The 16818-nt window shown below is 41.9% G+C and overlaps 1 protein-coding gene across 1 annotated transcript in view; it reads left to right on the top strand.

The window, feature by feature from the left end:
• Positions 1–16604, top strand: part of LOC134446341 (pikachurin) — a 67539-nt gene extending 50935 nt beyond the window's left edge. Inside the window, exons 15-25 of the mRNA XM_063195688.1 lie at positions 4281–4406; positions 5226–5469; positions 6046–6157; positions 8445–8561; positions 8830–9010; positions 9858–9881; positions 10083–10161; positions 11556–11693; positions 12888–12971; positions 13348–13451; positions 16445–16604. Of these exons, the coding sequence (XP_063051758.1) occupies positions 4281–4406; positions 5226–5469; positions 6046–6157; positions 8445–8561; positions 8830–9010; positions 9858–9881; positions 10083–10161; positions 11556–11693; positions 12888–12971; positions 13348–13451; positions 16445–16596 (1361 nt within the window). The 3' untranslated portion in view covers positions 16597–16604. The remainder of the gene's footprint in view (positions 1–4280; positions 4407–5225; positions 5470–6045; positions 6158–8444; positions 8562–8829; positions 9011–9857; positions 9882–10082; positions 10162–11555; positions 11694–12887; positions 12972–13347; positions 13452–16444) is intronic.
• Positions 16605–16818: the final 214 nt, after the last annotated feature.

The following is a 16818-nucleotide window of genomic DNA, read 5'->3' as shown; positions in this document are numbered from 1 at the left end:
GACAACTGCACTAGAATCAGATAACTTCTTTCCTCTCTGCCAGAATCCAGCTACCAACTGGGATAGCCTACGCTCTCTGTCATGCGGGCGTGCGTGCGCCCAACTTAGTCCAGCATAGAACAATGGAATAGAATGATGGTGAGTTCAAACTACGCGGCCCTGGTTACATTCACTTTCTACGCAGTAGACTATGAGATAGAATGATGGCGAGTTCAAAATGCGCGGCCCTGGTTACATTCTATCTACGGCGGAGTGATTATTAGGTGTGATGAGTCTCCGAGGATGATGTCCACCTAGACATCATCCTCCTTACCGACGCGTAGAATGCCAGTAGAACGCGTCTCATCCAATCAGATATCGCAAAATAAATTGACCGGATCTAACTATTGTATAATACTTTATATTACCACCATTTTTGAAGATCAATCATTTTATTTAACTTTAGACTTTGATATATATGACATTAAAGTCATAGTAACTCTTTTTAAACAGCAATGCAGTTACTGCCTTTTTGCTTTGTAGGGCAGAGATATTCTCTGCAATTATTCCGAATAACCACTGGTCCATAGGATAAAAGTTTGTCATTTACCCCGTCCCTGTCCCCTGTCCCTGTCCCTGTCACTTTTTACATTTTGTCTGGCTGAGTGTTAAAGGGAATAATAGGAATAATAATTGGGAATAATGTGAGGAGCCATGGCCAGATCCTTACAACACACACGCACACACGCAAAACACACACACACACACACGCACACATGCAAAAGACACACACGCACACATGCAAAAGACACACGCACACACACACACACACACACACACACACAAGCACACACACGCACGCACGCACGCACACACACACACACACACACACACACACACACACACACACACACACACACACACACACACACACACACACACACACACACACACACACACACACAGTGCTCAGTATGCACATCCTAGTTCCCTGTCTCCTTCACAACTGCCACTCAGCCAACCTTGCTCTCTAAAGGAAAATTGCCCTTACAGAGTGGAAAACAGTAATTATCAGCAGCCCTAACAGTGACAACAAAGAGGAGCGAGAGGACCAGAAATCACTGTGATGATGCCACCCACTTGTGTTCTCCAGACAGACCAATCATTGTAAATATGAACAGCTCTTTTCCAAAGCGCCATAAAAGCCATTCAAATGCAATGGATGTACAGTACATGCAAAAATGCAATGGATATATAGCGTTTTGGAAAAAGGCTTTTCATATGCAATCTGCAATCTGCTCCAAAAGACCTCTTCTTCTCACAAGTGTTTATGTGTTTGTTATTATTTGCTTTGAATTTACAACACATTTCATTTTTTTATTTCTTGTCATTTGGGTCTGCCAGAGCTTGCCGGGTCATAATCCACAGTTTGCATGACCGAGTTATCTACTACAGTGATTCTCAACTGGTGGGTCAGGACCCTGGGTGGGTCGCGGAGCTGTGATGCAATGCACTAAAAATGACTATGATGTCGAAGACAGAGTGAAACATGGTTAATAGGCCTTTTCCTCTCCACTACTTTATAAGACACATTGTATATCAGCATACAATGCAAATAATATTGCATATTATGAAATGCATGCTAATTATTATTGGAAGAATCTAAAGGTGCGACACAGTTTGGGTCACAACGGATTGACCACGGGAAATTGTGGGTCTCAAGACTATTCCAGTTGAGAACCACTGATCTACTGTATTGTGAGGTTATTGGAAGAGCACAGATGTTTTCAAAGGCTCCATATAGTCTTGTGGGAGAGAGGAAGAAAACATACTTCATGTACTGTAGGACATATACTTACACAGTATTTCTTTATTGTACGCCGCAGATCTTGTCACTATTGCTTTCTACCTAGAGTAGGTTAAGGCAGTGTTGACAAATAGGGCTACTACAGTGTATGTTCAAGATGTCTGTGGCGATGAGGTCAGGGAAACAGACATTTTATTTAAGACATATCACAGAGAAAAGTGAACAAAAACATGTAACTTCATGTAAGACATATTACGATACGCACAGGGTATGCTCACACCTGAATGGTTTACCTTGGTATCCATTAATACAAGAAAAATGTGCAGCTGACGAGCGAAGTGCCTGCATTCGTTTTCCCTGGTCTTGACTGGCACTTGAAATAAGACGCTCTGCGATACATAAAGGAACTTATGTTGGATAGAAATTGTCTGTCAAAGCAAAGGAAGGCCATGAACTGAATTTCAGATAGACAAAATAATAGATTAAAAGAGTCTTTTATGAGTGGCATGGATTGGGTATGCTTGGTCTTCCAGGTACAGTTTATTCCTTTTCTCAGAATCACAGTGCAGACTTGTAAGATTGTTGACCTCAGTCCAATTTAGTGTGTGGCAGGCAAGCATGCAGTATGAGGACCAATGCCGAGTATGGCCTTTTGCCAACACACTGCTACAGTGCGAGTGTGTTCTTTTTTCCAGGAAAGACGTCAATAGTGACTGATGAGGAGGGCACTCTATGAACAGAGCTGACCTGACCTCAAACGACTGGAGTACTGTAGCCCCAGAATACACGCCACGCCATTCCGCCAGTGAAACGCTGTAATAGTCTTTGAAAAGTTTTACTACCATAGCACTACACTACTATGATATAAGGCTATACAGATACTTTGGTAATACATCACAAAGTGGTCCTTGTCATTGTGGTGAATGCAAATGTATAATAAGGGCCATGCCGTAACAGCTGAACCTTTATTTTGTCCAGAGATCAACAGCAAGCCATCAAAGACAGCCACAGACAATACACCACTTTTGTCACTTAGAGTTGAAGGAAATGAAATAGGAAAATCTATATGAAAACCCAAGGTAATATTGCTTTCAGCCTTAACTTTGCAGGGAAATGCCACTACAGACAAATGTGTGTCTAACTAATCATTTAACCACCAAGCTGTTCTGTGTGACAAAGTGAACAATCTTGTCAACCCAATTCTTCCGCAGTATTTTCATTCTTGTGTCTTTGTTTGGCCCCATTTCCCCCGTGTGAGGTGAATGCAGAAGTGCTCACTTTGACAAGGTGAAGAGGAAAAGTTTGCTACCAGATATGTACTGTACTACATTACATAGTTCTTCTGTGTTTTCGTTCTCGGCTCATCTTTTGTGCCATTCTCTATGCCAGGCAAATGCAACGATGGCATGTGCAACAAAACTAGAAATGAGTTTAACTGTTAAACATGCAACTTGCAAGTAACTTAAGCAGTATTTGAAATCTTGTGTCATTGTTTGCGCCACTCTCCATGCCAGGCAAATGTAGTAATGGCTGCTGTGACAAAATGAGCTACAAATTAGTTTTTCCACCAAGTGCTTTTACTTCTTGTGTTATTGTTTGTGCCATTCTGTATGCCAAGCACATGCAGCATTGCTGTATACGTATGTGATGACTTGACCCCAAGAGGAAAGTTTAACAACCGAGTACTTGTGTCATTGTTTGCCGTTTCTCTCTGCCAGGCGAAATGTTATATAATCAATAAAACCTGGAGCTCGGCATTCGAGTGCTCGCTTACATGTCGTGTCGTGTGGTACTTCAACACTCCCATAACAGAAGTGACGTGGTTGAGAAAATGAACAGGGGAAGAAAATAACATTGTTTTCATTACCTCCGCCATGGAGATTATGTTTTTGGTCGCGTTGGTTGGTTTGTTTGTCTGTTTGCTTGTTTGTTTGTCTGTCAGCAGGATAACTCAAAGATGTATGAGTTAATTATGCGCCAGTGACCCCATGACCTTGGCAGAGGTTTGCACTCTCTGAGTGCTTCTAGTTTCCTATGTTATTGTTTGGCTGGCATCATCCTCTATGCCAGGCAAATGCAGCGGTGCTGTGTATGATGAGACTAACAAGAGAAATGTTTTACAAGCAAATGCTCAAGAATTATTTTGCAATTCTTTTGTCATGTTTTGTGCCATCTTCTCTGCCAGACAAATACAACGATGGCATGTGTGGTGAGAAGAACAGGGCCGGCTGTGGCCCAATGGTTAGAGAGGTGGTCTTAAGATTAAATTGCAGGTGCAAATCCCACCCTCACCCTCCCTACACCTCTAGCCATGCAGACAACTAACCCCACATTGCTCCAGGGACTGTAACCAATACTCTGTAAAAAATAACTGTAAGACGCTTTAGATGAAAGCGTCAGTTACATGTAATGTAATGTAGTGAACAAAAGAAAAGTTACTGAAGTCTTTTTTTCATTTCTTGTGTCATTGTTTGCCACGTGTCCTCCATGCCAGGCGAGTGCAGTGCTGGGGTGTGTGACGAGGTGACCTGTGCCAACGGCGGGCTGTGCTTTGCCAACCGTGCCGACGACTTCATCTGCCTGTGCCCGCTCGGCTTCAGGGGGCAGCTCTGCGAGGAGAGTGAGTGGTGCCAAACACAGAAACAACAACCATAACAATGATATCAGCAACAATGACAAACAACAACAAATTAGACTGTATCGTACATATGCACACAAGCACATAAAGCACATACACAGACATACACACAATGTTATACCCAGACTTGCACACTCCCAAACTGTCAAAACTCATACGCACATTTTATCCATGATACTCGAAAGTTGACGCCAAAAATCTGAACTCACTTTCTGACCCTCCATTTTTGGTGAGACCTTGTGGTCATATGCTAGCACCCCCTGACCACAGTTCTCTCCATGATCCTACATGCACCACCTTCAATGTGAAAAAACGACCATAGGTGTTCAGGCCCGTAGCCAGCATTGTGGTGGGGGGGGATCTTTTCCCCCCGAAAGTGGACTTTATTTGGCTCCCTGCTCCAATGTTTCCCAAATACACGAGCACACTAAAAATAGGCCTATTTAAATTTAGACATACTTGATTCATTATAAGTTTGTCGCAAGTCTGTTGTTGCTGTCCTTAATTATTATGCTGTCCTAATTTGTCTGTTGCTCCTCACTCTTAACATAAATGGACATGAATTACTTCAAATGAGCTATCTCCCCACATAGTGTCGGCCCAGTGTTGGCTCAGTTACTGCTATCTGACAGTTATTGTCTATGAAATGGCCTTCCAGTCAAAGTGGGATGCAAAGTAGTTGGGGGGTTCGAGTGGGGGTGGGGGATGGGAGGGGGGTTCGAACGAACCCCTCGAACCCCCCCTGGCTACGGGCCTGGGTGTTACTGACCATGGCCGTTTCCTCTGTCCATCCTTCATTAGGTTTCCTGCTGGCTCTGCCCCTCTTCAACGAGACCATGCGCTCGTACGCTAGCGCCCCCTGGCCCCAGTCCTTCCACAGCTACCTGTCCTTCATGGAGTTCGAGCTGGTCTTCCAGCCCGCCCTGGAGGACGGCACCCTGCTCTACAGCCACGACAAGCTCAGCAGGGACTTCCTGGCCATCCTACTGGTGGACGGATACGTGGAGTTCCGCTTCGACTGCGGCTCTGGAGCGACTGTCATCAGGTGAGAGGAGAGAGAGAGAGAGAGAGAGAGAGAGAGAGAGAGAGAGAGAGAGAGAGAGAGAGAGAGAGAGAGAGAAAGAAGTAATTGCTATAACATTGTGGAAATTGCTGGCAGTATTTAGACTAATACTTTATATATAGTCAATGTTTAATGTTTGTATTGATGGCTCCATCTTCTCAATGCATGTTGGACATGAATGCCAAACTGTCAGTCATTTTACATAAGACTCCAATTCCAACGTAAATCAATTCTTAAGTCAAAACATGACAGAAGACCCATGTCTGTAATGTGATTTCCTTTTAATATTAGAATAGGGTTGACATTTAGCCACTAATACTGTACGTGCCTAATTACTGCCTGGATAAGTGCCTTACAGTATAAGACATGTTAAGGACCTACAAGCGCCTGATTACGATTATATGGATAGCATGGGCCTTACTGGCAGTGAACAAGAAATTTGTGAATACATGCCTAACAAATGATCAGGTTTGCTTATAAGTCACTTATACAGACAGTAGGCATTAGTGCCTAACACGTGAACCTTAAAACAAAGTCTTACCACATTTTTCACCACAGGAGTGAGGAGGCCATTTCCATGAACGCCTGGCATGAGGTGCGAGTGTCCCGGACAGCAAAGAGCGGCATCCTGCAAGTGGACAACCAAAATCCAACTGAAGGCAAAGCTGAAGTAGGCATACACAGTACACAATACACGATGGGGGATAGTCAATATGATGAAATTAGGGCTTTTTATGCCTTAATTGACAGGACAGTATGAGATGCTGACAGGAAGCGAGTGGGAGAGAGAGACGGGGGAGGATTGGGAAATGACCCCGTCCAGACTCGAACCGGGGTCCCCCTGGGCATGGAAGCCCAAATGTAGGGGGCTTAACACGTTGTGCCACAGCGCCCCCACCCCTCATTTTCTCATTTCCATTCGGGATGTTGAATGGGGAACATCATCACATGATTGCATGACAGGGGTGGACAACGCCCCTTATGAGCAACTCATGAATGATCTTAGGAGCTGTGCACGGCTGCTCATGTACGATGATGTTTGGGAAACAGGCATAGGAAATCTAAGAATGTTCGTAGAATCCATCGTTAACATTGTACTTACGCCTAAAATCCATCGTTATCGGGAAATGCACCCGTGCCTGCACCGAACCCAGGTTTTTTCACTAACACCAAAAGAGCCAGGCCTGTTGGTATGGCAGCCAGAGCACACCCACAACCTTGGTAATGGCACTACACATTAAGGGTGGGTATTTGCAACCAACCAATGATACAGATCCTGATACAGGGTTCAGAAACGATGTGATGCATGTGCATTCCCCAAAATGGTTTTCACAGCGATATATATCCCGATATTTTACGCTTTTTTTGTTTTTATTCTTTTTTTTAACATTTTTAAGAAAACAGTACCACTGTAGTTACACTTTAGTACCAACAGTTCCACTGTAGTGGATGTAAACATGGCCTTCACAAAGCCGTTGGGCTACTGCATATCAACGAGCAACTGTCTGTCAGATGCAGTTTCAGTAACTTGATAAACGAATTGTTTGTCCCGACAAATGTCATCCTCTTGTACCAACTTTTATCCCAACTGAGTCCAGAGAGCCAGGCTTGTTGGTATGGCAGTCAGAGCACACACCCACACCACCCTGGTGATGGTGCAACTCCCTTCACACAGACACACAGCATTGATTTCACATTTCGCTGTTCCGCCTCTATCCATTTAGCAGTGCAGCAGCAGCATCCCTGAGAACTGCAGCTGATCAGTTACTCTCAGATCATGATCTAAGCAATGCCTCTCATTTGCACAAATTTGTGTCAGCCCCACATCTAAGAGCATCACTTTAAAATCTCAAGGTTTCATATTTTTTTGTTTTTAATGAAGACGTTAGTTGCACAGATCTCATTTATGGAGTTTTGTATTTTCAAATTCGTCCTACGTACTTGTGTTGTTGAGTTAATGTTTGTTATCTTATAGCATCGGTGCGGGTGTTGCAACAGCACGGCAAAACCACTGCACTTGAATACCCTCCACCCCTAAAACATTTATATAACCAAAGTTGGTATGCAGTCCAACATTCAGTACTGGACCATAGTGATGTTTTGCAGAGGTCCAGACAGCAGTGATTTCTAATCCACTACCATGTAGGTCTCTTCACTGCACCTTCACACATACACTAGATGTTTATGAATGACATTTTTTTAAATGTTGAAAATGGGCAAAGTGAACTTTAAAACCTCCATAAATACTCTAGAGCAGTGTAATTATCAACAACTTTCATAACAATCATTCTTCTTCACTGCTGCTGAAGCTACAGGTGGCTATTATGTGCACTTATTTCCAAATGTCAAGTTCTTTTTTTCATTTATAAAACAGATAGGTCTAGTTGAACTATTTACAAGCTTTTAGACTTGGAACCTGCATCCGATCCACAGCATAAAACTGAGGATGTCTGCAAGAGGAACCAGTGAACTCTTTTCAACTTGCAAAACTTGCCTTCCACTAAACACTCCAGCACAGGGGTGTCAAACTCATGTCAGTTCATGGGCCACATACGACCTATTTGATCTCAAGTGGGCCGGACCAGTAAGTTAAAATAATTGCGAAAGATCCCAAATTTCTGCTTCATATTGGAATTGCATTGTTAGTCAGTCTTCTCGAGGTGGATGACAGGTATTATCAGGGTATGAGGGTATATCAAGAGCATTGACTGTAAATAGCGACCAAAAAAGTATTAAAAGTATATTCAAGTATTGAAAACCTGAAATCACAGACAACTGCAGCAAATATTGTAATGGGCTAGAAAGTTGCTTCTTACTTTGCCATTTTTTTTCTGTACAAGTCTGGCGTTATATTGAACAATCTGTCGGGCTGCATCCCATCCCAGAGAATCCAGAGAATCTTCACTGCTCTGTTGTAATCATAGTACTCGTCTCATTCTCTCTGTCGCCCCCTATAGGGCGCCTTCACTCAGATCAAGTGCAGCTCGCCCATCTACATCGGTGGGGTGCCAGACTACACCATGGCCAAGAGCAGTGCCGGCCTCAGACGACCCTTCAGTGGCACCATTCAGAAGGTAGGCGATTTAGGTAATCAGTATCAATGAATGATGAATAATACAGAAATTAAGGTTTTGGCTGTGTGAAATATTACAGAACTGTACCAGAATTGGCAGTTTAACTGTAAACAGCTGTAGCTCTACTCTCTGTCTCCCGTTGACCTAGTGTGTCTTCAAAGACACCATGATGTAACCGATAAAATGTATGATGTACTGTATGTATCTCACCGTTTCCCCTCCTTGTCTTGTCCCCTTACTGTGACTCCACTGGACTCCGTTCGTTCAGCTGGTCCTTAACGACCGCAACATCCCGCTGACCAAGGACTTTGCGTACGGCGTGAACGTGGAGAACGCGGAGCACCCTTGCATGGACAACCCCTGTGCCAACGGAGGCACCTGCCGGCCCAAGTGGGACAGTTACGAGTGCGACTGCGCGCTGGGCTACGATGGCAAACACTGCCAGAAGGGTGAGGAGCACAGGTCACTCACTTTAGATGTATGGTCCTTATTCGGTCATTAAATATACTGTAGCTAAATGTGCTGCAAAAATTAACACTGCCACAAGGGTGATGAACACAAGTCGCTCAAGTTTTGACATAATGATCAGACGTAGATATTCGGTCCAAATTATGTGAAGGTGAAGATCAGGGTCAATGAAGTTCACCAATAGTGACAGCAAGCACGGCCAAAAGAATGAGGAAAACAAGTGTCTTGTTTCTAGACAGATGGAAACTGGTATATCTGGTACAGATGGAATTGCCGACAATCAAATCTCTGTTTTCTATTTATGTAACAATGAGTTTGTAACACAGAGGCTCTGTATGAAAGGGTTCACTATCAGACATTCAAATTAGGTCTAAATGGGGTCTAGGTCAACTATCAGACATTCAAATCAGGTCTAAATGGGGTCTCGGTCAAGGTCCATCAAATGTCTAATTGGCCTTCAAGAGAGGGTTTAGCTGTGTTTGACACTATTTGCTAGATTATATTAGATTGCATCAGATTTGATAAGCATGTTGTTTTTTTACATCTGTGTAAAAATGCAGGGTAGTGAAGGGTAGAAGCTAATAAAGCTCATGTCAGGTCATTTACTGTAACTTCATTTAAGTTTGTTAGTTTGTATTGTCCTTTATTTATCATCACTATCATTTATATGTTACTTTTCTCATGTGCATTTTCAGCGGGGCTGTTGAATACGATATGAATGCCAATATACAGTATATCAGTGAGTCATTGTGTGCACTCTTGCTTTAGTTGCTCCGCTTTCCTTCTTAATTTCTACCTCTGTCTCTGTTGTGTGCTTTCGCTGATCAGAATGTGGGAACTATTGCTTGAACAGTAAGTATAAACCCTGTCACTGTTTGTCTTTGTGCTTGGCTATAGCTGCTTTGTGTATAGAAAAGCTCATCTCGAGTTGTCGTAATGTAGAACTTGTCTTAGTGAAACTGGACTAGTCTCCTGTGGTAAAACATGACAAACGCTGCCCTCTAGTGGTTGGCTCTGGAAATTACAACAGCATCCTTTTGTGTGTTTTTTAAGCTGTGACAGAAGCAATCGAAATACCCCAGTTCACTGGCCGCAGCTATCTGACCTACGATGGCCGAGAGATCCTAAAAAGGTAACCTTCCATTTGATCAGTTGATTTGAATTATTGTTCTTGTGTGACTTGTGGGTTTTAATTCTTGTTTCTGCATCACCAAATAAATAAATAAACTAGAACAGAGTGCAAAGCTCCGTTAAGGCCATGGTGTCACTGATGCCATACATCTACACGCTGTGGAATCCTAACCCTATAATATAACTGACAAACATTTGACTATGCTACACCCTAAAATACACCCTAAGTCTTTCTGCCATTTTATTCTGTTTTTGTGGAGTTATAAACTGGAATGTCAAAAGTACCCCTATCCCACAATGGTGAAAAATCTTTAAAATCCTGGATCATGATCCGAATCACCACAAAAATGTAATCACTTGTTCTTTTTTGTCATTTCCAACAATTCCACAAAATTAAATCGAAGTCTGACAGACAAACAGACAAAAAACAAATGCGACCGTGAACATATAAAAAAATATAAATAAAAATAGCATGCCGCCAACCCTACAATATCCTACAGTGCCTGCTCCCCAGTGCCAAAAAACACCTGTAGAGGTGCCAGTCAGCCCACATGTCCATTTTCTGTACAGCCACCCTTAGGACAAGTTCATTGTATCATCGAACACCATTTGTCCTGCCCGAGTCAAAATAAATATACTCAGTGCTGACCTTCATGGTCAACAAGAGGACAGTGGTCACTTGTACAGTTCTGCTCTAGGTCACAGCCTTTGGAAGAGCATACACACACACACACACACACACACACACACACACACACACACACACACACACACACACACACACACACACACACACACACACACACACATGTACACACACACACACACACACACACACACACACACACACACACACACACACACACACACACACACACACACACACACACACACACACACAGGCACACACACAGGCATACACACATGCATGTACGCATGCACACAGACACACACACGGCCTGTTGAACTGCGTCTTTATCAAACTGCATTGATGCAAAGGCACAGCTATACACCCCCAACCCTATGGCAAGACAAATCACTGAACAAGCCAGCATGCAGTCTCCCCCCCTCTCTCTCTTTCAGTCCCTCTCTCTCTCTCTCTCTCTCTCTCTCTCTCTCTCTCTCTCTCTCTCTCTCTCTCTCTCTCTCTCTCTCTCTCTCTCTCTCTCTCTCTCTCTCTCTCTCTCTCCATGTCTTTTTGGGTGCATCTGCAAGTATGTGGAGCTGATTATGACATTTCTGTGTGTGTGTGTGTGTGTGTGTGTGTGTGTGTGTGTGTGTGTGTGTGTGTGTGTGTGTGTGTGTGTGTGTGTGTGTGTGTGTGTGTGTGTGTGTGTGTGTGTGTGTGTGTGTGCGTGCATGTGCGTGCATGTGTGTGTGTGTTGGTGTCCTCAGGGTGTCTGGTGTCAGGACCAATATGTTCATGCGCTTCAAGAGTTCGTCTAAAGACGGCCTGCTGCTGTGGCGAGGAGACATGAGGCCCAACAGTGACTACCTGTCCCTGGGCCTGCAGGATGGGGCACTGGTATTCAGGTATTCATATATCTTATTACCGTATATATCAGGATGGGGCACTAGTATTCAGGTATTCATATATCTTATTACCGTATATATCAAGATGGGGCACTAGTATTCAGGTATTCATATATCTTATTACCGTATATATCAGGATGGGGCACTAGTATTCAGGTATTCATATATCTTATTACCGTATATATCAGGATGGGGCACTAGTATTCAGGTATTCAGCACTGCTCTTATTTATATACCGTATATATCAAGATGGGGCACTAGTATTCAGGTATTCACCACTGATCTTATTTATTCATATATTTATATACCGTATATATCAAGAGGGGGGCACTAGTATTCAGGTATTCAGCACTGCTCTTTGTATTTGCTTTGTATTTGCTTGTGATGTTGGCTTGATTATGTCCTCTTTTGAAAGTCGCTTTGGTTATAAAGCGTCTGCCAAATGCAATGTAATGTAATGTAATTTAATGCTCTTATTTATATATCTTATTACCGTATATATCAAGATGGGGGACTGGTATTCAGGTTAGCACTACTCTTATTTACTATCTTTAATGATGTATTTACTTATGTCTTACTATACAGAGTCTTTATTTACATCTTATTATTGTATATATCAGGATGGGGCGCTGGTCTTCAGGTTAGCACTACTCTTATTTATACAGTATACCTTATGATACATAATCTTTCCTTAGTATATCGTATTATACATACTTGTTATTTACATCTCATTACTGTATATATCAGGATGGGGCGCTGGTCCTCAGGTTAGCACTACTCTTATTTAAATATCTTATTAATATCTATTAAAAAATCTTAAAATCTAAAATCTTAAAAAATACTATTTACGTACCTGTATTCAAGTATGTTACTGCATTATATTGGTGGCGATTATTTTTTTAAATCTCTTATTATGTAGCCTATTCATATTTCATTATTAAATAAATATGGTTAATATTTTATGTATACTTATATTATATAAATATATGATATACTGGTGAATATAATTTTAGCAAACTTTAATGATATCGTCCTTGTTGCCATGCTTACATTGTATGCTCACACTTCTGTAATTTCATTTTCATGTATTGTGTGTGTGTGTGTGTGTGTGTGTGTGTGTGTGTGTGTGTGTGTGTGTGTGTGTGTGTGTGTGTGTGTGTGTGTGTGTGTGTGTGTGTGTGTGTGTGTTTACAGCTACAACCTTGGCAGTGGCCCCACATCTGTCGTCCTCAACGGAACATTCAATGATGGCAGGTGGCACAGAGTCAAGGCAGTCAGGTCAGTGTTGCTTTCACTAATTTTGCAAATGTAGTGTTTTATAAATGTTAATGTTCAATTGGGGCTATCCCCTTGTAATAGCAGATATACAATTTTGTATAGACTACAAAATATTGAATGTTGTATCATGTAATATAGTCATTTGTAATCAGAAAATATATGCGATATAAAGCATACTACATATTCTGTGTACTCTACAGATTATTCCATACATTAAACCTTAAGGTCATACCAATATTTAGTATGTACTGTACTGTATGTGCTGTATTTACATTATGTTAGACCTGCATTTATACAGCTATCATGATCAATCCAATCGGACATAACCTGTTGGCTATGTTCCCCAACCTGTGGCTGTGGTGTGGTTTGCTTGTAGGGATGGTCAGTTTGGCAAGCTGACAGTGGACGACTACGGAGCTAAAACAGGAAGATCTCCAGGCAAGATGAGGCAACTCAATATCAACGGGCTCCTCTTTGTTGGTACGTAAACCCATGTGGTAGTGGTGTGGATTGGCACTGCCCTCACGATCCGATTCGATCACGATTTGGGAGGTAGCGATTCGATTCGATTCTATGCAATTCGATCCGATCCGATCTGATTCAATTCTACAATGCATTGCAATGCATTACATTTCTACTGAAAGCAAAGCAAATGTTTCATCAGTCAATACAAGTATTCAGATACTGAACAACAATGTATTGGCTGTTTTCTGTATCAGCCTGGATCAGTCTGTATCAGTCTTGCAATGCTTTGAAGTAGGCTACTTCTATTTCATTTAACATTCATTTGCTCCCGAAATATCCACGGAAGTAATTGAAACTTTAAAAAAAAATTGCAGCATCGATTCTGGAACTTGCCGCATTGAATTGGATCGTCCATGCCCCGCATTGTATTGGATCGCCGAATCGATCATTGTTGACACCACTACCACGCGGTCATGGAAAACCGCATACTCCTGTGTCACTATAGCAGATTCAGCAGGTGCGGTGCACCTAAATACAGCACCAATTTTGATAATCTTTGTGTGTGCACCACGATTTTGCATGTTAACTCATGCTCTAGACTACAACGCCCTGTGAGAGGTTGGGTTACAGATGGTTTTCCCATTGGCAAATACCGAGGTTGCTAACTGCTAACAACTACGCTTTCCATAAATGCACCCCTGCTTTTTTGTCTCGTTCCCCTCCACGACTTAAAGGGACACTGTGCAGGAAATGGTCAAAAAAGGTACTGCAACTATGCTGCTTATTGAAATTGGGCTGCCTATTGCCAAATTTGATCTTTACATTTACATGAAAGTTTACTAAGTGTTAAACAAATATTTTCATGTATGGTCCAAGTACAGTCATTTTTGCAGCTAAAAATGGCTATTTTTGGAAATTCAAAATGGCGGACCATGAAGAAGATCCCCCTTTTCATTTCCTTTGAGGGACACTGTGTGAGATTTTTAGTTGTTTATTTCCAGAATTCATGCTACCCATTCAATAATGTTACCCTTTTCATGAATACTTACCACCACCATACAATTCTAAGTATTCATTATGACTGGAAAAAATTGCATTTTTCATACATGAAAAGGGCGATCTTCTCCATGGTTCGCCATTTTGAATTCCTAGAAATAGACATTTTTAGCTGCAAAAATGACTGTACTTGGACCATACTAGAAAATATTAGTTTATTACTTAGTAAACTTTCATGAAAAGATCAAATTTGGCAATAGGCAACACAGTTTCAATAAGCAGCATAGTTGCAGTACCTTTTTTGACCATTTCCTGCACAGTGTACCTTTAACAACATTCGGAATGCACTAGCGTGTTGGAAACACGCCGTTTTATGACGCCAGTCTGGAAACCTCATACTCAACTCATGCATGTGCTCCAACATTCACCAATTGTGTAAAGTCTAATGAGAAATAAGGAGCTCACTAGATATATGGACATTAACCCTATCGCGCCGGATGCATCATATATATCTCATCAAATTCAAAGCCCTCTCCACGCTGACACACAAAAAAAATCCATCTCAAAAACATCCTGCGTGTCATTTCCAAACGTCCTGCAGTACACAGAAACCGCCACAAGAGAGCAGCGGTCAACAACAAGTTGATCACAGCTCGGCGAAAAATGCAAAAATGGAGTAGAAGCGGTTTCCCTGACCGACGCTGAGATATCGTCAAATTGCAAAAGGTTTGTGTACAAATTTCCTAAATATAACTCTACATCCTTTAATTTGAACACTTGCTTTGTGCAATTAATCAAGGAAGAGTTTATATTTTTACACCGTGTTGCAGAGAGATCGTGCTAAAACTGATGAAACATATAAGCACCATCCGGCGGTGGCAGGAAGTCAGCCATCAATGCATTTGCTCCATAGGGAAACTTACAAAGCATACCACGACGATCGTTTAACAAAACACACAAGTTGTTTTACTTCAAGACAAAGATATTGCCTTAAGAGACGGGTTTTACTTGCAATTTTGAAAATGTAATGCAAAATGTTGAAATTATGATCTCGTAAAAAATGCATTGAAGTGAATGGAGAAATGGTCCAATTGTAGTAATGGACCCATATATTCAAATTACACATCAAAAATGAATAATGATCTATATTACACTCATAAATAGGTTGGTAGGCATTCGATCAGCTATGTTTTTACATAGATTTAAAAAAATTACCCAACCAGGTTGTGGGAAATGTAAAATATGGTCCTGCTAAAACAAGGATAGGCTTAAAAAAAATGGCAGGATCTCACTAAATATTTAAAGATAATCCTAAAATTAAATTGTCTGACAACTTTTTTAAATTAAAAAAAAGTTGTAAATGCATTAAAAGTCATTTTTCAATGGTCATGAAATTGGAATTTCCATTCATTAAAAGCCTGATGCATCATATATGATGCATTAAATATCTCAGTGACCTTAACAAAATTTTGAATTTTTTTTTTACATTTCTTATAAGGGACCAATATTGAAGCAAATTCCAAAAAATTAGATTTTTCTCTCATTGCTTTCATGGTTCAGGTTTCACAGGGTTAAGTAGCTGAATGGAAAAAAATCATTCTTTTAAATAGTCCTTTGGATAAATGATCATAATTCCAGATGCATACATTATCTCAGTTTGTACATACTGTAACCACTTTTCCCATGGACTACTCAAATCTCTCTTTTTTAAGGTATTTTTTGGGGCTTTCGCGCCTGTATTATTACAGGACAGTGTGAGAGTAGACAGGAAATGACTGGGAGAGAGAGATGGGGCAGGGTCGGGAAATGACCCCGGCCGGACTCGAACTGGGGACCCCGTGGGCAATGTAAGCCCAAATGTGCTTACTGCGCCGCTGCGCCCCCGGACTACTCACATCTCAATATGAAATGGCACTCTGACTTGCATACACGATACAAGGATGTTAAGCTTTGTTTGTTTGTCTGTTTGTTTGTTTGTTTGTTTGTTTGTCCATTTGTTTGTGTTGACGCAGGAGGGATGAAGGAGATTGCTCTGCAGACTAACAGGCAGTACATGCACGGGCTGGTGGGCTGCGTATCCCACTTCACCCTCTCCACGGACTACCACATAGCCATGGTGGAGGACGCCGCAGACGGCAAGAACATCAACACCTGCTCCAACTAATGATCACCACCACCTGCCCCTGGACCCCATTTCTTGAAGCCACTGGTGCTAACCAGTTTAGCAACTTAGTAGGTTGCCTATGGGAAATTGCCTTGCAACCAAGTAAGTTGCTAACTTACTCCTAGCAACGACGCTGATGATGGCGGTCACTCCAACTGATGACCTGGCCCTGGTGGAGATGCTTTCCTGGTCCTCAGCTACGCAGACACAATGTCAAAAGGG

The sequence above is a fragment of the Engraulis encrasicolus genome, chromosome 3 (assembly GCF_034702125.1).
Source record: "Engraulis encrasicolus isolate BLACKSEA-1 chromosome 3, IST_EnEncr_1.0, whole genome shotgun sequence".
NCBI classification, from domain to species: domain Eukaryota; kingdom Metazoa; phylum Chordata; class Actinopteri; order Clupeiformes; family Engraulidae; genus Engraulis; species Engraulis encrasicolus.
Note: the sequence above shows the minus strand (reverse complement) of the source record. Positions and strands in the feature narration are given on the sequence as shown.